This window comes from Pleurodeles waltl, chromosome 7, assembly GCF_031143425.1.
Source record: "Pleurodeles waltl isolate 20211129_DDA chromosome 7, aPleWal1.hap1.20221129, whole genome shotgun sequence".
NCBI lineage: Eukaryota > Metazoa > Chordata > Amphibia > Caudata > Salamandridae > Pleurodeles > Pleurodeles waltl.
The window spans coordinates 1,549,019,339-1,549,040,447 of record NC_090446.1 but is presented as its reverse complement, the minus strand read 5'-3'; the positions used below and the strand labels follow the sequence as shown (position 1 = coordinate 1,549,040,447).

Here is a 21,109-nt window from a genome sequence, read left to right as displayed (position 1 = left end):
TATGACTCGACGCTCTGTGTTGTTTATGAATCGAGGCGCTAAGTTCCCGTCACAAGCTCTGTATCGTTTATGACTCGAGGAGCTAGGATCCTGTCACAAGCTCTGTGTTGTTTATGACTCGGGGCGCAACACAAATGTCCCGTCACAAGTTATGTGTTGTTTATGACTCGAGGCGCTAAGGTCCCGTCATAAGTTCTGTGTTGTTTATGGCTCGATGCGCTACACTAGGGTCCCGTCACAAGCTCTGTATGGTTTATGACTCGAGGTGCTACTCAAGGGTCCCATCACAAGCTCTGTGTTGTTTATGCCTCGAGGCGCTAGGGTCCTGTCACAAGCTCTGTGTTGTGTATGGCTCGAGGCGCTACTCTAGGGTCCAGTCACAAGCTCTGTGTTGTTTATGACTCGAGGCGCTACACTAGGGTCCCATCACTAGCTCTGGGTTGTTTATGACTCGAGGTGCTAAACAAGCATCCTGTCACAAGCTCTGTGTTGTTTATGGCTTGAGGCGCTAGGCTCCCGTCACAAGCTTCGTGTTCATTATGGTTCGAGGCGCTAGTGTCCTGTCACTAGCTCTGTGTCGTTTATGACTCGAGGCGCTAGGGTCCTGTCACAAGCTCTGTGTTGTTTATGACTCAAGGCGCTACACAAAGGTCCCGTCACAAGGTCTGTGTTGTTTATGACTCGAGGCGCTACAGAAGGGTCCCATCACAAGCTCTGTGTGGTTTATGACTCGAGGCGCTACACAAGGGGCCGTCACAAGCTCTGTGTTGTTTATGGCTCGAGGTGCTAGGATCGCGTCACAAGCTTTGTGTTGTTTATGGCTCGAGGTGCTAGGGTCCCGTCACAAGCTCTGGGTTGTTTATGACCCGAGGCGCTAGGATCCTGTCACAAGCTCTGTGTTGTTTGTGACTCGGGGCGCTAAGGTCCCGTCACAAGCTCTGTGTTGCTTATGACTCAAGGCGCTAGGAAGCTGTCACACGTTCTGTGTTGTTTGTGACTCTTGGCGCTAAGGTCCCGTCACAAGCTCTGTGTGTTTATGACTGAAGGCGCTAGGATCCTGTCACAAGCTCTGTGTTGTTTGTGACTCATGGCGGTAGGGTCCCTTCACAAGCTCTGTGTTCTATATGACTCGAGGCGCTAGGGTCTTGTCACAAGCTCTGTATGGTTTATGACTCGAGGTGCTACACAAGGGTCCCATCACAAGCTCTGTGTTGTTTATGGCTTGAGGTGCTAGGATCGCGTCACAAGCTTTGTGTTGTTTATGGCTCGAGGCGCTAGGGTCCCGTCACAAGCTCTGGGTTGTTTATGACCCGAGGTGCTACGCAAGGGTCCCGTCAAAAGCTCTGTGTTGTTTATGACTCGAGGCGCTAGGGTGCCGTCACAAGCTCTGTGTGGTTTATGACTCGAGGTGCTAAACAAGCATCCTGTCACAAGCTCTGTGTTGTTTATGGCTCTAGGCGCTAGGATCCCGTCATAAGCTTTGTGTTGTTAATGGCTCGAGGCCCTAGTGTCCTGTCACTAGCTCTTTGTCGTTTATGATTCGAGGCGCTATGGTCCCGTCACAAGCTCTGTGTCCTTTATGACTCGAGGTGCTACACAAGCGTCCTGTCACAAGCTCTGTGTTGTTCATGGCACGAGGCGCTACGATCCCGTCACAAGCTCTGTGTTCTTTATGACTCGAGGCGCTAGGGTCCCGTCACAAGCTCTGTGTCCTTTATGACTCGAGGTGCTACACAAGCGTCCTGTCACAAGCTCTGTGTTGTTCATGGCACAAGGCGCTAGGATCCCGTCACAAGCTCAGTGTTGTTTATGGCTTGAGGCACTAGGGTCCCGTCACAGAGGCTCTGTGTTGTTTATGGCTCGAGGCACCAGGGTCCCGTCACAGAGTCTCTGTGTTGTTTATGGCTCAAGATGCTACACAAGGGTCCAGTCACTAGCTATATGTTGTTTATGGCTCGAGGCGCTAGGGTCCTGTCACACAGTCTCTGTGTTGTTTATGGCTCGAGACGCTACACAAGGGTCCCGCCACTAGCTATATGTTGTTTATGGCTCGAGGCGCTAGGGTCCCGTCACAGAGGCTCTGTGTTGTTTATGGCTCGAGGCGCTTCACAAGGTTCCCATCACAAGCTCTGTGTTGTTTATGGCTCGAGGTGCTAGGGTCCTGTCACAAGCGTTGTGTGGTTTATGACTCGAGGCGCTAGGGTCCTGTCACAAGCTCTGTGTTGTTTATGGTTTATGACTCCAGGCGCTACACAAAGGTCCCGTAACAAACTCTGTGTTGTTTATGACTCGAAGCGCTACACAAAGGTCCGGTCACAAGCTCTGTGTTGTTAATGACCCGAGGCGCTACACAAGGGTCCCGTCACAAGCTCTGTGTTGTTTATGACCTGAGGCGCCACACAAGGGTCCCGTCACAAGCTCTGTGTTGTTTATGACTCGAGGCGCTAGGGTTCCATCACAAGCTCTGTGTTGTTTATGACTCGAGGCACTAAGGTTCAGTCACAAGCTCTGTGTTCTTGATGACTCGAGGTGCTACACAAGGGTCCACTCACAAGCTCTGTGTTCTTTATGGCTCTAGGCGCTAGGGTCCTGTTACAAGCTCTGTGTTGTTTACGACTCGAGGCGCTACACAATGGTCCCTTCACAAGCTCTGTGTTGTCTATGGGTCCGGTCACAAGCTCTGTATTGTTGATGACTCAAGCCGCTAGGGTTCCGTCACAAGCTCTGTGTTGTTTATGACTCGAGGCGCTACACAAGGGTCCCGTCACAAGCTCTGTGTTCTTTATGGCTCGAGGCGCTAGGATCCCGTCACAAGCTCTCTGTTGCTAATGACTCGAGGCGCTACACAAGGGTCCCGTCACAAGCTTTGTGTCGTTTATGACCCGAGGCGCTACACAAGGGTCCTGTCACGAGCTCTGTGTTGTTTATGACTTGAGGCGCTAGGGTCCCGTCACAAGCTCTGTGTGGTTTATGACTCAAGGTGCTACTCAAGCGTTCCGTCACAAGCTCTGTGTTGTTTGTGACTCGAGGCGCTACACAAATGACCCGTCACAAAGTCTATGTTGTTTATGACTCGAGGCGGTACAGAAGGGTCCCATCACAAAGCTCTGTGATTATGACTCATTGCCGTAGGGTCCCGTCTGAAGCTCTGTGTTGTGTATGGCTCGAGGCGCTAGGGTCCCGTCACAAGCTCTGTGTTGTTTATGACCCCAAGTGCTACACAAGGGTCTTGTCACAAGCTCTGTGTGGTTTATGACTCAAGGCGCTAGGGCCCCGTCACAAGCTCTGTGTTGTTTATGACTGGAGGCGCTACACAATGGTCCCGTCACAAGCTCTGTGTTGTTTGTGACTCGTGGCAGTAGGGTCCCTTCACAAGCTCTGTGTTGTTTATGACTCAACGCTCTGTGTTGTTTATGAATCGAGGCGCTAAGGTCCCGTCACAAGCTCTGTATCGTTTATGACTGGAGGAGCTAGGATCCTGTCACAAGCTCTGTGTTGTTTATGACTCGAGGCGCTACACAAGGGTCCCGTCACAAGTTATGTGTTGTTTATGACTCGAGGCGCTAAGGTCCCGTCATAAGTTCTGTGTTGTTTATGGCTCGAGGCGCTACACTAGGGTCCCGTCACTAGCTCTGTGTTGTTTATGACTCGAGGCGCAACACGATGGTCCCGTCACAAGCTCTGTGTTGTTTATGCCTCTAGGCGCTAGGGTCTTGTCACAAGCTCTGTGTTGTGTATGGCTCGAGGCGCTACTCTAGGGTCCAGTCACAAGCTCTGTGTTGTTTATGACTCGAGGCGCTACACTAGGGTCCCATCACTAGCTCTGGGTTGTTTATGACTCGAGGCGGTACACAATGGTCCCGTTACAAGCTCTGTGTTGTTTATGGCTCGAGGCGCTAAGGTCCAGTCACAAGCTCTGTGTTGTTTATGGCTTGAGGCGCTAGGGTCCCGTCACAAGCTCGGTGTTGTTTATGACTGGAGGCGCTAGGGTCCCGTCACAAGCTCAGCGTTGTTTTGCCTCGAGGCGCTAGGGTCCAGTCACAAGCTCTGTGTTGTTTATGACTCGAGGCGCTAGGGTCCAGTCACAAGCTCTGTGTTGTTTATGACTCGAGGTGCTAGGGTCCCTTCACAAGCTCTGTGTTGTTTATGACTTGTTGCGCTACACTAGGGTCCCGTCACTAGCTCTGTGTTGTTTATGACTCGAGGCGCTAGGGTCCCGTCACAAGCTCTGTGTTGTTTATGGCTCGAGGCGCTAGGGTCCCGTCGCAAACTCTGTGTTGTTTATGACTCGAGGCGCTAGGGTCCAGTCACAAGCTAAGCGTTGTTTATGACTCGAGGCGCTAGGGTCCCGTGACAAGCTCTGTGTTGTTTATGACTCGAGACGCTACACTAGGGTCCCGTCACTAGCTCTGTGTTGTTTATGACTCGAGGCGCTAGGATCCCGTCACAAGCTCAGCGTTGTTTATGACTCGAGGCGCTAGGGTCCCGTCACAAGCTCTGTGTTGTTTATGACTGGAGGCGCTACTCAAGGGTCCCGTCACAAGCTCTGTATTGTTTATGACTCGAGGCGCTAGGGTCCCGTCACAAGCTCTGTGTTGTTTATGACTGGAGGCGCTACTCAAGGGTCCCGTCACAAGCTCTGTGTTGTTTATGGCTCGAGGCGCTAGGGTCCCGTCACAAGCTCTGTGTTGTTTCCTCTGCAGGTTCCACCAGGGCCAGGAAGGCAAAGGAGGAGAGCCCGTCGGAGCTGAGGATCCTGGCTGTAGGTCAGCGCGCTGAGCTGCCCTGTCCTGCCCCGAGTGGAAAGAGTGAAGCAAAGTACCTGAAGTGGACCTTTCGGCCTCACAATCGGTCATCAGGAGAGACGACTCTGTTTATAAAGTGCACCAGGGAGGCAGGAACCCCTCCCCGGTTCACAGTCCCCGCCTGTAGCTCCGAGAATGGAAACTTGTCTCTGCTCTTCACCCCCACCTGGGAGGATGGGGGAGAGTACTCGTGTGAGTTGGGGGGCCAGGACAGCAAAGAGAAGGAGAGGGAACGAAGCTACAGAGTCCTCCTGCTGAGAGGTAAGGAGCCTGGCGTCCCTTCCGTCCATCCATCCGCTCTGTATGAGGACACTCACCCCCACTGTCCGCCCCCCACCCCTTCGACTGTCCCTCACCCCTTCCCCCATCCCTCACCTCTCTCACCCATCCCTCACCCCTTCTGCCTCCCCCTCACCCCTCTCACCCATCCCTCACCCCTTCCACTGGTGTCTCACCCCTTGAACCTCTCCCTCACCCCTTCCCCCATCCCTCACCCCTCTCACCCATCCCCCGCCCCTTCTGCTTCTCCCTCACCTCTCTCACCCATCCCTCACCCCTCTCACTCATCCCTCACCCCTCTCATTCATCCCTCACCCCTTCTGCCTATCCCTCACCCCTCTCACCCATCCCTCACCTCTCTCACTGATTTCTCATCACTTTTGCCTGTCCCTCACCCCTCCCACCCATCCCTCACCCCTTCGGCCTCTTCCTCACCCCTCTCACTCATCCCTCACCCCTTCTGCCTCTCCCTCACCCCTCTCACCCATCCCTCACCCCTTCCACCCATCTCTCACCCCTTCTGCCTCCCCCTCACCTCTCTCACCCATCCCTCACCCCTCTCACCCAGCCCTCACCCCTCTCACCCATCCCCCGCCCCTTCTGCTTCTCCCTCACCTCTCTCACCCATCCCTCACCCCTCTCACTCATCTCTCACCCCTTCTGCCTGTCCCTCACCCCTCTCAACCATCCCTCACCTCTCTCACTCATCCCTCACCACTTCTGCCTGTCCCTCACCCCTCTCACCCATCCCTCACCTCTCTCACTCATCCCTCACCACGTCTGCCTGTCCCTCACCCCTCCCACTCATCCCTCACCCCTTCTGCCTGTCCCTCACCCCTCTCACTCATCCCTCATCCCTTCGGCCTCTTCCTCACCCCTCTCACTCATCCCTCACCCCTTCTCCCTGTCCCTCACCCCTCTCACCCATCCCTCACCTTTCTCACTCATCCCTCACCACTTCTGCCTGTCCCTCACCCCTCTCACCCATCCCTCACCTCTCTCACTCATCCCTCACCTCTTCTGCCTGTCCCTCACCCCTCCCACCCATCCCTCACCTCTCTCACTCATCCCTCACCATTTCTGCCTGTCCCTCACCCCTCCCACCCATCCCTCATCCCTTCTGCCTCCCCCTCACCCCTCTCACCCATCCCTCACCTCTCTCACTCATCCCTCACCACTTCTGCCTGTCCCTCACCCCTCTCACCCATCCCTCACCTCTCACACTCATCCCTCACCACTTCTGCCTGTCCCTCACCCCTCCCACCCGTCCCTCACCCCTTCTGCCTCCCCCTCACCCCTCTCACCCATCCCTCACCCCTCTCACCCATCCCCCGCCCCTTCTGCTTCTCCCTCACCTCTCTCACCCATCCCTCACCCCTCTCACTCATCTCTCACCCCTTCTGCCTGTCCCTCACCCCTCTCACCCATCCCTCACCTCTCTCACTCATCCCTCACCACGTCTGCCTGTCCCTCACCCCTCCCACCCATCCCTCACCCCTTCTGCCTGTCCCTCACCCCTCTCACTCATCCCTCATCCCTTCGGCCTCTTCCTCACCCCTCTCACTCATCCCTCACCCCTTCTGCCTGTCCCTCACCCCTCTCACCCATCCCTCACCTCTCTCACTCATCCCTCACCACTTCTGCCTATCTCTCACCCCTCTCACCCATCGCTCACCTCTCTCACTCATCCCTCACCACGTCTGCCTGTCCCTCACCCCTCCCACCCATCTCTCACCCCTTCTGCCTGTCCCTCACCCCTCTCACTCATCCCTCATCCCTTCGGCCTCTTCCTCACCCCTCTCACTCATCCCTCACCCCTTCTGCCTGTCCCTCACCCCTCTCACCCATCCCTCACCTCTCTCACTCATCCCTCACCACTTCTGCCTGTCCCTCACCCTCCCACCCATCCCTCACCCCTTCTGCCTCCCCCTCACCCCTCTCACCCACCCCTCACCCCTTCCACTGGTGTCTCACCCCTTGTACCTCTCCCTCACCCCTCTCACCCATCCCTCACCCCTCTCACCCATCCCCCGCCCCTTCTGCTTCGCCCTCACCTCTCTCACCCATCCCTCACCCCTCTCACTCATCTCTCACCCCTTATGCCTGTCCCTCACCCCTCTCACCCATCCCTCACCTCTCTCACTCATCCCTCACCACTTCTGCCTCTCCCTCACCCCTCTCACCCATCCCTCACCCCTTCTGTCTCTCCCTCACCCCTCTCACCCATCCCTCACCCCTTCTGCCTCTCCGTCACCCCTCGCCCCATCCCTTTTACAAAAGCTGCACGTGCTAGTTGTGCATCACAACGCAAAAAAACATTTCCGTCGTCGGGGCAGCAAATATAGAACCAGGAATGAAACACAACAAAGGGCCTCATTTAGAATTTGGCAGACGGCCGTCATTCCTCCAGGGGGGCGGAGTAAAGTACTCCACCCCAGGGTGGAGGGACCACCTGCCAGATCTGTAAATGACCCCCAAGCATGGCCGCCTGTCAGTACATCTCTCTGCTGGGCGCACCCCTGCACCAAAACGGTTTCATTTTTATTTTCAAAAAGAACATCCCCAAACAAAATTTTCTTTTTGAAAATAAAATATGTAGTGCTCCCCTCTCCATAAGAGCTATCTCCCATAGCGAGGGGGCATGATTAGCCCCTCACTGCCCATCACTGCCACTGTACACCTGGGGCGGAGACTGAGTGGGCAGACTTGGGGTGTCACAGAGGTTTGTTGTTGTATGTTTAAGTATAGTGGAAGGTTGAGGGGTGGAATGTAGAATGTGGGGAGATGGAACCTGGGGGTTGGAGGTTGAGGCATTCTGATGTGGGAGACGGTTGAGAAAGGATGTGTGGACCAGCTTGAGAAAATAAATTTAAGAAATACAAGATTACGTGCGTCCTCATCTTTACATTTTGGCGACGAGGAAAAGGAAGATTCAATGAAAGAAGTAGTGGACTTTTAAAGGTTTGACAGGATGTGCTCCAGGCGCACACTACGGAGGAGGTGAATGAGTAGTACTTCACGCAATTTCAACAGAAGGAAACACAGGAATTGAACGGGTGCGTGATATGGAGGCACGGCAGTGAAGGTGGGCTTTCAGTTTTTATTTTATTTTTGTGCTTTCTGTTCCTCTTTCTTCGCTGCCTTTGCCTGCCCGTTTGAACTGCCGTTGTGGGTTTGGTCGCGAGGCCTAATTTAAACAACGCGCCGCGCGACAGCCTTTTCTGGATCCTAGAGCGTGTTGTACATACTGTGCTCTACGCGCAGTAGCGAATCTTCGCATCGTACTGGATTGAATTTCAGTGGAAGACTGCTGTGTTGAGGATTACATTAGCAATATACCTTACTTGTTTGCGCAGCCCTGTGTTGGAGTGTCTTGCTGTTCCTGCCGTCTGTGCTGTTCTCTGCATATTGTTCTGGGCGGAGCCGGGATTTTGTCTTCTAGACATAAACAGAGGACTATCGGATGGTCTCTTCAATTATTGTCACTAAAGAAGGACTTTAAAGGAAGAATGTGGAAAAGGAACATCTTGGTGACAAATATGTAACTTTATGAACAACTAAAGTCACTTACATAAATTTCTTTTTTTTTTTTTTTTTTTTTTTTTTTTTTCTCCCCTCTTTTTATATATAAATAATATTATTAAAAGGAAAAGGGAGAAAAGATGCAGTTTGAACCTCCTGCAAAGTTTTTACAGAACAAGGGAGAACCACCATTGCATTGGACTAGGTGGAAGGAAGAGTTTTTGACTTATATGAAAGCTATTGATGATGACGAAATGTCACAAGATAGGAAGAAAAATATTTTATTACATTGTTTAGGCTCTGAGGGGCAAATGGTTTTCAGAACTTTACCACCAGTACTGTTACCAGATCATACGGAGGGAGAAGTGGACGTTTTCAAGGAAGCACTAATGAGATTGGAGAAGAGATTTAAACCTACTGCAAGTCTGGCATTAAATAGATTCAAGTTTTATACCAGGGCACAGCATTCTGATGAGACATTTGATGAGTTTTTAACAGCACTACGAGGATTATCTATACATTGCAATTTTGGTGATATGACTGATGAGATGATTCGGGATCAAATTATAGTGCATGTGAAAAGCAGGAAGATCCAAGAACATTTGTGGGTTATGGGGGATCCTAAATTGCAAGATGTAATCTCTACTGCGAAAGCTCTAGAGCAATCTGAGAAGTGGATGAGAACTGTACAGGATGTCGATAAAGTTAATAATATAGAATCTGAGGTGGTGGGTGCGATGATGGGTAGTAATTCGAGAGGTAATCCTGATTTCAGGAATACTGGTGTGGGTAAGAAATGGGTGAGACAAGATAGGGTGGAGAAACTATCCTGTTTCCGTTGTGGTAGTGTGAAACATCTTGCATCGTCGCCCCAATGTCCGGCAGTTGGAAAAGAATGTATGAAATGTGGAAGGTTGGGACATTTTGCTCGGGTATGTAAAGATTTCAAGAAAAGTAACTATGTAGCCAAAGGGAAGATGGCGTGTGTTAGTAGTGGTAAAGATGGTCATGATTGGCTGAAGGGCGATGATGAGCAAAAGGGCATGGTGTTGTCACTCAAGCATGGGGATGAAATACAGTGCGAACAGATAAAACGACCTAGATGTGAGGTACAAATCGCTGGGAGGAGGCTGGAGTTAATGGCAGACTCGGGGTCACCTTGGACAATTGTTACACAAGATTATTTTAAGCAAGTCTTTGAGGGAATTTGGGATTTGACCGATTTGAAGGAACCAGATATTATTGCTGAAAGTTTTGAAGGGAGGACTATTGATGTGACTGGTTTTGTTGAAACTGGAATCACTTTTAAAGAGAGACGTGCCAATATTAAATTGTATGTTGCAGTTAAGGGGGTTAATGTCCTAGGATGGAGGGACCAAGGAAAATTGGGTGTAATTTTGAATCCCCTGTGTAGTGAACCTGTATTAGTGAAAGAGTCCAGGGAGGCAACAGAGTGGATAACTTCTAAGTTTCCACAAGTTTTCACTAGTAAATTGGGCAAATTGATCAACTACAGCCACAGAATTAAAGTCAAGGCTAATGCCAAACCTGTAATTCAGAAACTTAGGAATGTTCCCATTAGTGTCAGAGAAGAATTAAAGAAGATCTTGTCAGAGATGGTGAATGAGGGTGTGATAGAAGAGATTGAATCCTCTGAGTGGGTTTCTCCAATCGTTTTAGCACGAAAATCTGACAATTCTTTGAGACTGTGTGTGGATCTAAGAGCTGTAAATGTTAACATCATTGTGAATTGCCATCCTTTACCCAAGATAAATGAGGTCATTAGTATGTTGGAGGGGGCGAATATTTTTTCCACATTGGATTTGAGATCGGCGTATCACCAAATTGAATTAACGGAAGATTCTAGACATCTCACGGCGTTTATCACCCCGCAAGGGTGATACCAATTTAAGAGGATGCCGTTTGGATTGGCGTCAGCAGCGTCAGTCTTCCAGAGAGCGATGTTTCATTTGTTTAAAGACATGGACAAATACGTGAAGTGTTTTCAAGACGATGTTTTAATTTTCTCAAAAGATGAAGTTGAACACAAACTGCATGTAGAAAATGTTTGTAAAGTGTTGAGTGTGAATGGTTTGACTTTAAGGGAGAAGAAGTGCAAATTCTTCTTGAAATCTGTTGAGTACCTAGGTCATACAATTTCGGGAGAAGGTGTTGTACCAAAACGATCCCTAGTGGAAGCAATAGTAAATGCTCCTGCTCCTGATGATCGTGAAAAATTATTATCATTCACTGGCTTGTGTGAGTATTATAGCAAATTTATTGAGAATTTTGCTACAAAAATGGAGCCTTTGAGGGAGCTTACGCGAAAAGGAGTCCAATATGTATGGAAAGAAAAACAGAGTAATGCATTTGAGAGGATTAAGAAAGAGATAATACAAGCGCCTACTTTGAGACCTTTTTGTGTGGGGGCACAATGCATAGTTACTGTTGATGCAAGCATGTATGGGATTGGTGGGGTTTTATCTCAGAGATGTGGGAGAGACAAATGGAATGTTACGTTTGCTTCTCGCACATTGACGGATGCGGAAAGAAGGTATGCAGTAATTGAGAAGGAATTGCTAGCATGCATTTGGGCTGTGGAACACTTTCGGGACTATATTTGGGGGTCCAATTTCATTCTGCAGACAGATCATAAGCCTTTAGTAGGTATTTTATCTCCTGGTGGAGGTTGGAATGCCACTGCCCGTATTGCCAGACTTGTTTCCAGGTTGCAAGAGTATTGTTTTAAAATGGAGTATGTGCCGGGTAGAAGTAATGCTGTAGCGGATTGTTTGTCGCGTCTTCCACAGGATGAAGGGAAAGGTGTGAGTATTGTGGAAAGGGATGTGGTATCTTCTGTGTCTGGATACATGTCTGCCGAGTTTGGTAGTATACATGAAGATGAGTGGATGAAGTGTGATGAGGAGGATTTAGTTTTCCAAGAGGTTAACAGATATGTGAGGGACGGTTGGCCAGGAAGGAATTATATAGCTGCTGAGTTAGAACCATATGGTAAAGTTAGGGATGAATTGCATATAGAGTGTGGGTTGTTGTTTAAGAATGGGAAGTGCATTCCACCCAAGGGTATGCGAGATGTGATTTTGAAACTGGCACATCGTGGTCATCCTGGAATGTCTTCTATGAAAAGATTGATACGCACTTGTTTTTGGTGGCCTGTTTTAGACAAAATGGCATATCGGGTTGTGAGGGAGTGTTGTGTGTGTATAAATGCGGAGAAAATGCTGAGAACAGTACCTGCTCCCCTTGAACCTATTCCCTGGCCGAATTGTCCGTGGCAGAAGTTAGGTTTTGATGTTTCTGGCCCATTTTTTTCTCTTCCAACAGATACACGTTATGCTTTAGTGTTAATCGACTATTTTTCCAAATGGCCAGAGGTGAAGTTGGTTGCTCAGGCGACATCTGCAGCTATTATTGAGTTTTTCAAGGAGGTATTTGCTAAGGAAGGATATCCGGAGGTGTTGATTTCGGATAATGGCGTCCAACTGACTTCTGGTGAAATGCAAAGTTTTTTTAAATATAGTAATATCAAACATGTTACTACACCTCTGTATGATCCTCAAGGGAATGGTCAAGTAGAGAGATTCAATCGAGTTCTTAAGGATAGTATTTGCTGGGCAAGAGGATTCGGGGGAATGTGGAAAGAGAAATTAAGGGAGAAGTTGTGGTATTATCGCATTACCCCGCAAAGTACCACGGAAGTGAGTCCATTCAAATTACTGAAAGGAAGACATCCTGTGTCTAAATTGTGTCCGTGGTGGTTTAAGAAGAAACTGAGTAAGGACTGGGAGGATATCTCAGTGGAGGAAGTTAGAGAAAGGGTGAGGGGGAAACAAGAGAAGTTTAAGAAGAGATATGATGACAAGTGGAAGGTGAGGGAACCTAGTTTTTCGGTTGGTGATTGGGTAAAGGTGCGTGAGCCAGGTTTTGTGAGGAAAGGTGCATCTAAGTTTGGCAAGGCTTTGAAGGTTGTAAAAGTGTTCAAAAAAAGTGTTGTTACACAGGATGGTAAAGTGTGGAATGTGAGCAGATTGGCAAAATGTGCTGGTAATTTTGAGTATCATGACGGAAATTGTGGAACTGATCCGTTAGTGATGTTTGGAAGTGGGATGCAATCTGGTGTTTGTATAAAAGAAGGGGCAAGCTGTGAAGAACAGGAAGTCATGGAGAATGGTTCTTGTGAAGGAGAGGCTAATATGGAGTTGGGTGACAGTAATGTTAATGTTACTGTGGATGATCATTCTGTTGTGAATTATCATCCTGTGAATTATAATTCTGTTGCGTCACGTGTAAAGTCCTATGTCAGGACGAGACGACAGCCTGCAAAGCTCAAAGACTTTGTTTAGGAAAAAAGTATGGTGTTTACTTTATGTTTTGATTTACAATACATTTTCTGTATTCTGTTGTTATATGTATTTTAATGTTGATATTTCTTTTGTTAGTTTTGTTTAAAGAGGGAAAGTGTGTTGTATGTTTAAGTATAGTGGAAGGTTGAGGGGTGGAATGTAGAATGTGGGGAGATGGAACCTGGGGGTTGGAGGTTGAGGCATTCTGATGTGGGAGACGGTTGAGAAAGGATGTGTAGACCAGCTTGAGAAAATAAATTTAAGAAATACAAGATTACGTGCGTCCTCATCTTTACATTTGTCAATTGCGGGGGTGGAGTAGCCGAGCCGCAGGTGTGTCTGCATCCAACTCGGCGGGTGGACCATTACTCGGGTGGAAAGGATACTCAGTCGCCGTAGCAATGGAGTATCCTTACCCCAAGATAGAAATCAGCCCCAGGGCATTTTAACTGCAAATTAGTTACAGAGTTAAAGCTGCGAAGGAATGTATAGGAAACTAGAAAAGTGGGTTCTTGAAGGGGCAGCTCGCTGTTTGTGGGAACCATGATGGAGGCAAGAGGGGAACTTGGGACTGAGTGACCAGAAACAGGGACTGGTTGGTGCGTAAGGTGGGCAGGAAGGCCGGGGCAGGGAAGAGATGTCGTGCGAAGGGATCTGCGCTGAGGTAGAGTGAAGGATGTGATAGTCCAGGGGTCTGTGAGGATGTGAAGAGACGATGTGATGTGAAATATTATCTTTGACCAGGACAAAGGCTGCTTGTTCTTGTTCACCCCGTATGAACCTCTTACTCTTCCACAACCGCACTCTCTCTGGCTCTATTTTATGGGAGCTCTTGTACAAATTGGGAGTAACGCTCTACCAGTCCCATTTGTGACCTCAGTGCGTCGCGGTCACTTGGTACCTCAGCAGTCACAATCGCACTTGGTAGACTGTGTTTTGGCTTTATACCCTCCCTCGTAATAAGATACCCCAAATATCCAACCTCTTGTAAAAGAAACACACACTTATCTCTATGCAAGGTTAATCCTGCCTCTTCAATTCAGGACACTTCACTCAAAACTTGATTATGTTCCTCAACATTCTCTCCAAACACGTCATGAAAGAATGTGACCTTGTTAAGACCTGAAAGAATATTTTTTATCAACCACTGAAACACACCAGCAGCTGAGCACAAACAAAACAGGAGTCTACAAAATTCAAACGAATCCTCAGAAGTTGTGAAGGACATTAAGGGGGTGATTCTAACCCTGGCGGTCGGTGATAAAGCGGCGGCCAACCCGCCAACAGGCCGGCGGTCAAAAAAATGCAATTCTGACCCTGGCGGGAACCGCCAACACAGGCTGCCGCTTTAACACTCCGACCGCCACGGCGGAACAAACAAACAGCGCGGCGGTCACCGCCAACAGCCAGGCGGCAGACAATGTACCGCCCACCCTATCACGACCCACCAATCCGCCACCTTTTCCGGGGCGGGAGCCCCACCGTTAAAACACGTCGGAAACAGACATTTTCAATGGAAAACGCTCACCTCGAGACACTCCACGCGGAATCCGGACAGCATGGAACCCGAATTGAACATCATACCTGCTCTCGTCTACCTGCTCATCTACCACGAGTACGAACTCCGGCGCAGACGTCAACGGTGAGTACTGCACCTACGACACAGGGGAGGGGGGAGGACGAAAGGTTACGGGCACACACATATGCGACCCCCCCAATATGTACACACCAATGCAGAGCAACAAGTCACAGTGGCACCACCCAAACACCCGTAAAAAATACAATGACACAACCAAATTTAGAATAAATATTTATGTACAAAAAAAGCTCCAGAAAATTATTGACCAACCGTGATAAATATTTACAATAAAAATAAATATATACACATCAGTGTATAACTGAAGTAACAAGTCCTGCACATCCTACGAATCTAACATGTCCGTGGGCCAATGTTTTGCGAAACAAGGGCAAAGCCCACACAGGAGACCTGAGTCCTTTGGAGAGAACACTGCAGGGGCATCTGATGTAAAAACTACAGGCACCTCAGGGGGAAGGGAAGGGGGGGGCACCACAGCCACATGAGTCCACGACGCCAGATCCACGATGAGCCACCATGCCCACTGCACCATCCTGGGGAGTGCAAAGCCACAGTCTCTCAAGTCTCTACAGTGGGTGGGCTGCCCACTGTGCCATCCTGGGGAGTGCAAAGCCACAGTCTCTCAATGTCTCTACAGTGGGTGGGTTGCCCACTGTTCAATCCTGGGGAGTGCAAAGCCACAGTCTCTCAATGTCTCTACAGTGGGTGGGTTGCCCACTGTGCCATCCTGGGGAGTGCAAAGCCACAGTCTCTCAAGTCTCTACAGTGGGTGGGCTGCCCACTGTTCAATCCTGGGGAGTGCAAAGCCACAGTCTCTCAATGTCTCTACAGTGGGTGGGCTGCCCACTGTACCATCCTGGGGAGTGCAAAGCCACAGTCCATCAGGTGGATGACAGTCTCCACTGGTCAAGGAGGAGGCATGGTGGGCACAGTGAACCATAAACAGTGCCTGAGACAGCGGTTCCCAGCGGAGCGGTGCTTGACATGGCGATGCCCAGCGGAGCGGTGCTTGAGATGAAGGGCCCAGCGGAGCGGTGCTTGAGAGGAAGGGCCCAGCGGAGCGGTGCTTGACAGGAAGGGCCCAGCGGAGCGGTGCTTGACAGGAAGGGCCCAGCGGAGCGGTGCTTGAGATGAAGGGCCCAGCGGAGCGGTGCTTGAGATGAAGGGCCCAGCGGAGCGGTGCTTGAGAGGAAGGGCCCAGCGGAGCGGTGCTTGAGAGGAACGGCCCAGCGGAGCGGTGCTTGAGAGGAAGGGCCCAGCGGAGTGGTGCTTGACAGGAAGGGCCCAGCGGAGCGGTGCTTGAGAGGAAGGGCCCAGCGGAGCGGTGCTTGAGATGAAGGGCCCAGCGGAGCGGTGCTTGACAGGAAGGGCCCAGCGGAGCGGTTCAGAGACGGCGGTGCCCAGCGGAGCGGTGGTTGAGATGAAGGGCCCAGCGGAGCGGTGCTTGAGATGAAGGGCCCAGCGGAGCGGTGCTTGAGAGGAAGGGCCCAGCGGAGCGGTGCTTGAGAGGAAGGGCCCAGCGGAGCGGTGCTTGACAGGAAGGGCCCAGCGGAGCGGTGCTTGAGATGAAGGGCCCAGCGGAGCGGTGCTTGAGATGAAGGGCCCAGCGGAGCTGTGCTTGACAGGAAGGGCCCAGCGGAGCGGTGCTTGAGATGAAGGGCCCAGCGGAGCGGTGCTTGTCACGAAGGGCCCTGTTCAGCGGTGCTTGTCACGGCGGGGCCCTGTTCAGTGGTACCTGTCTTCACGGCGGGGCCCTGTTCAGCGGTGCTCTTCTGCATGGCGGGGCCCTGTTCAGCGGTACCTGTCTTCACGGCAGGGCCCTGTTCAGCGGTGCTCTTCTGCACGGCGGGGCCCTGTTCAGCGGTACCTCTCTTCACGGCGGGGCCCTGTTCAGCGGTGCTCTTCTGCACGGCGGGGCCCTGTTCAGCGGTGCTCTTCTGCACGGCGGGGCCCTGTTCAGCGGTGCTCTTCTGCACGGCGGGGCCCTGTTCAGCGGTACCTCTCTTCACGGCGGGGCCCTGTTCAGCGGTGCTCTTCTGCACGGCGGGGCCCTGTTCAGCGGTGCTCTTCTGCACGGCGGGGCCCTGTTCAGCGGTACCTCTCTTCACGGCGGGGCCCCGTTCAGCGGTGCTCTTCTGCACGGCGGGGCCCTGTTCAGCGGTGCTCTTCTGCACGGCGGGCCCTGTTCAGCGGTGCTCTTCTGCACGGCGGGGCCCTGTTCAGCGGTACCTCTCTTCACGGCGGGGCCCTGTTCAGCGGTGCTCTTCTGCACGGCGGGGCCCTGTTCAGCGGTGCTCTTCTGCACGGCGGGGCCCTGTTCAGCGGTACCTCTCTTCACGGCGGGGCCCTGTTCAGCGGTGCTCTTCTGCACGGCGGGCCCTGTTCAGCGGTGCTCGTGCAGTATGTCAAGGGAGTCAGACCTGGCCTGGACACCCTGCTCACTCGCCCTCCGACCGTGCAGTGTCAGGCCCCTTCGGGGACGGAGTCCTGGGCCCTTTGGTGTCGTCCCTTGCAGCCGGGATGGGGCTTGTGGGGCCCTCCTGCTCCGCGCTCCTGGTGGTTGTCCTCTCCGCCCTGCTGTCCTTCCGCTCCTTAGATGGGGCTCTCGGGCCCTTGCCTCCCCTGGCTGTTGTGGCAGGTGAAGTGGCCGGAGTTACCTCCTTGGGTGCAGCCGTCTCTGTCCGCTCACGGCGGCCCTTCACTTTCCGGGTCCTCTTGCCTGGGGGGGGGCTGGCTGTCCCCTTGCTGCTAACCGAAGTGTCACTGCCGCCAAAGGGTGGACTCAATAAGCCATGCACCACTTGCACCTTAGAAGCTGGGCTGGTGGTGGCTGAGGTGCCCTTGGGACTTTTCCCAGATGGAGGGGGTGGGTCAGGGGAGGGAAAGAGGTCAAGATTGGAGAGGTAATATTTCTTGGGACCAAGGTAAGGGGTAGGAGTAGTGGTGATAGAAGTGGAGGAAGAGGATGTGGTTGTATGAGAGTCAGGTGTGCTGTCCTTGGGTGCAGGTGACTGGGACGTAGGCTGTCGTGAGGTGGTTGGCTGTTGTTTGGGTGTCTGCCTGCGTTTATGTGTCTTGGAAGAGGGGGTGACAGACACAGTGGGAGAGGACACAGGGGACGTGTACATGGCAGTGGGGGTGGTGACTGCACGTGTGAGGACTGTAGTGGAGGGTGTGCTGGTGATGGAAGAACTGGCTGATGTTGGTGTGCATGCAGGTGTGAGTGTAGACGTCACAGGGAGGGAGGAGGGAGACGAGGAGGACGGGGACACAGAGGTGGTAGTGACTGTTGGTATGTCTGCATCTGGGTGTTGCTTGGGTGAATGCTTGTGTCTTCTGTGGTGCTTATATTTGGATGAGCTGGCCTTGGGTGTTGAGGTGTGTGCAGGCTGGTCTGATGGTGTTGATGGGATAGGCTGAGGTACAGGAGACAGAGAAAGGGTGGAGGCAGACAGAAGAGGGAGACTGGAGACAGGGACAATGGCTGCCGTCAGTGCTGAGGCCAGAGCAGTGAACGCTCGTTGATGGGCAGCCTGACCCGAATGAATGCCCTCCAGGTAGGCATTGCTCCGATGCACCTCCCTTTCCACCCCCTGGATGGCATTCAGAAGGGTAGTCTGCCCAACAATGACCGTCCTCACGAGGTCAATGAGCTCCGCACTGAGGGCAGCAGGGGTAACAGAGGCAGGGGCTGAGGTGCCTGGGGCGAAGGAGACGCGCGCCTTCCTGGCCGAGCGGGCACGGAGCGAAGACTGAGGGGCTGCTGGGAGGGCGGTGCTGGTGCGCTGGGTGGCGGCTGTACCTGTTGTTGCGGGGGGCACAGATGTTGCCGCCACCGCTAGGGAGCTTACAAACGAGGACGTGTCCGTGTCGCTGGTGTCTCCACCGGCCCCCGTTGTGGTGCTCCCCTCGCCCTCCGGATCACTGGTGCCCTCGGTGTCTGTTTCAGTGCCCACCGGGGCCTGGTGACTTGCAGCTCCCTCGTGCTCCGACGCCAAATCTCCTCCGCCTGATGATGCTAAAGCACAAGAAAACAAAGAATAAGGGTGGGGGGAGAAATAAAACTAAGTTGAGTGCATGCCTTATCAATACCCTTTGCGGAGAGGACAGACACAGGTGCCTCATGCACTAAGTCGCGAACTTGGGGTACACTACTCAGTACTTCTGACTAGGCCAACAGGTCTAGGGACAACAGACGCGCACATGGGTGATGCTGGACCATGGGTAGCTGCACTTGGCACCCTACAGAGGTGGGGGGCGGGGGCACAGGGCCATGTCTAAGGGAGGGGACTACACTACAGAAAGCGCCCTGGCCTACTGTCACCCACAGCCCTCCTCCCCCACCCAGACGCCTCGACTGCGCGTACAGATAGCAGAATGTGCTGATACTCACCCCCTTGTGTCTGCTGTGCTGTCCTCAAGCGCCCATCCAAATCAGGGTAGGCCACCGCCAGGATCCGGGACATCAGGGGGGTCAGGGTACGACTGGCACCCCTCCTAGGTCGGGAGGCCATCCCCAGCAGTGACTCGGCGGTCTTTTGGGTTCCGCGGTGGATGTCCTCCCACCTCTTGCGGCAGTGGGTGCCCCGTCTGGTGTAGACCCCCAGGGCCCGGACTTCCTTGGCGATGGCACGCCAAATATCGATTTTCTGATGGGCGCTCACCTGTTTGACATGTACAGGGTGGGAAAGAGAAAACGTCACATTTCTGCATGTTTGGAGTACATGGCCCCCCCTCCCCAACCTTGCCATGTGGCACATTCTCTCATCTGTCGTGCATTGCACTCCTCATTTCCTCCCCACCCCACCAACTTACATCCCCCCTACTCCACACAGGCATAACCCATTCAATGTGCACTGAGTGTACTCACCTGTTGGTCTGGAGGACCGTAGAGTAGCGCATACTGGGGGAGGACCCCATCCACAAGTTTGTCCAACTCTTCAGACGTGAAGGCAGGGGCCCTTTCCCCAGTCGCAGCAGCCATTGTCACTTCCAGACCGAGTTCACAGCAGCACTTGCAGTATAGGTCCTCTCCTTTGGAAGATCAGGTCTCGAGTGATTAAGCAGATATAAAATGGCGGTCACGTCCGCGGCGGTGCGTACCACGGCGGTGCGTACCGCGACCGCCGGCGCACATCGTCATTGGCTCCTGAAACCCATAGGCTTCAATGTTAACCAATGCGGCTTCGCACCGCGGTCTTCGACCGCCTACCGCCACGGTGTGCCCCGCCAGCGCAGTGACCTCACATCCCATTGTCCCACTTCACAGGTCAGGCAGCCGCCATTTCAAGGGCCCACATGGCTTAATTTCTAATGCGTCACACAGGGCTAGGCCTTGCTATGGCACACATACAAACATAGCAACCCATACATTTACCTGTACTGTGCAAGCTGTGTTGTACGTACCTGTGAGTGGATTGACTCTGTACTCCATATTCTCCTTCCTAGGCACTGTCCGCTGGAACTTGCGATGAGAAGGAGGAATCCTCGCGTGTACCGGCCGCTGGTGAACCTGTCGACAATGGAAGAACGCCATATAATACTACGATACCGACTTGACCGAGCCACCATCCATGAACTGTGTGCCCAGCTGGAGCCAGCCCTGATGTCCCCCATCCGCCAACCCACAGGAATTCCCCCTCTAGTGCAGGTTCTGTCAGTCCTCCATTTTTTGGCAAGTGGCTCATTCCAGACAACAGTGGCCATGTCATCTGGAATGTCTCAGCCTATGTTTTCCAAGATTTTGTCCAGAGTGTTGTCTGCCCTGATGAAACTCATGCGGAGCTACATCATTTTCCCAGAGGAGGGTGATTTGCCTACAGTGAAAGCTGATTTCTATGCCCTTGGACACTTCCCCAACATCATTGGTGCAATTGATGGGACCCATGTGGCTTTAGTCCCCCCAAATGACGATGAACAGGTGTACAGGAACAGTAAGAATTATCATTCTATGAATGTGCAGGTGGTCTGTTTGGCTGACCAGTACATCTCCCATGTAAATGCCAAGTTCCCTGGGTCAGTGCATGACGCGTATGTTATGCGTAATAGCAGCATCCCTTATGTGATGGAACAGCTACAGAGACAGCGTGTGTGGCTAATAGGTGACTCTGGTTACCCCAACCTGCCGTGGCTACTGACCCCAGTGAGGAATCCCCGGACCCGGGCAGAGGAAAGGTACAATGAGGCCCATGGGCGTACTAGGAGGGTGATTGAGCGAACCTTTGGCCTCCTGAAGGCCAGATTTAGGTGCCTGCATATGACTGGTGGATCCCTAATGTACTCACCAAAGAAGGTGTGCCATATCATCGTGGCGTGCTGTATGCTTCACAACCTGGCTTTGCGACGCCAGGTGCCTTTCCTGCAGGAGGATGGTCCAGATGGTGGTGTGGTAGAAGCCGTGGAGCCTGTGGAGAGTGAAGAGGAGGAAGACGAAGAGGACGACACAGACAATAGGGACAGAGTGATACAACAGTATTTCCAGTGACACACAGGTAAGAATCACCCACGCCATTTCACAATTGCTTATAGCCTCCTGCATCTGT

General features: G+C 52.2%; 1 protein-coding gene and 1 long non-coding RNA gene across 2 annotated transcripts in view; one reads left to right on the top strand and one right to left on the bottom strand.

Annotated features, from left to right (window-relative positions):
• LOC138246686 (uncharacterized) overlaps positions 1-8,492 on the bottom strand; it is a 298,699-nt gene extending 290,207 nt beyond the window's left edge. The window contains exon 1 of the long non-coding RNA XR_011194332.1: positions 8,429-8,492. This is a non-coding gene — a long non-coding RNA (uncharacterized lncRNA). The remainder of the gene's footprint in view (positions 1-8,428) is intronic.
• LOC138246685 (carcinoembryonic antigen-related cell adhesion molecule 2-like) overlaps positions 1-21,109 on the top strand; it is a 187,107-nt gene that overhangs the window by 17,804 nt on the left and 148,194 nt on the right. Inside the window, exon 2 of the mRNA XM_069201454.1 lies at positions 4,704-5,066. Coding sequence (XP_069057555.1) covers positions 4,704-5,066 — 363 coding nt within the window. The remainder of the gene's footprint in view (positions 1-4,703; positions 5,067-21,109) is intronic.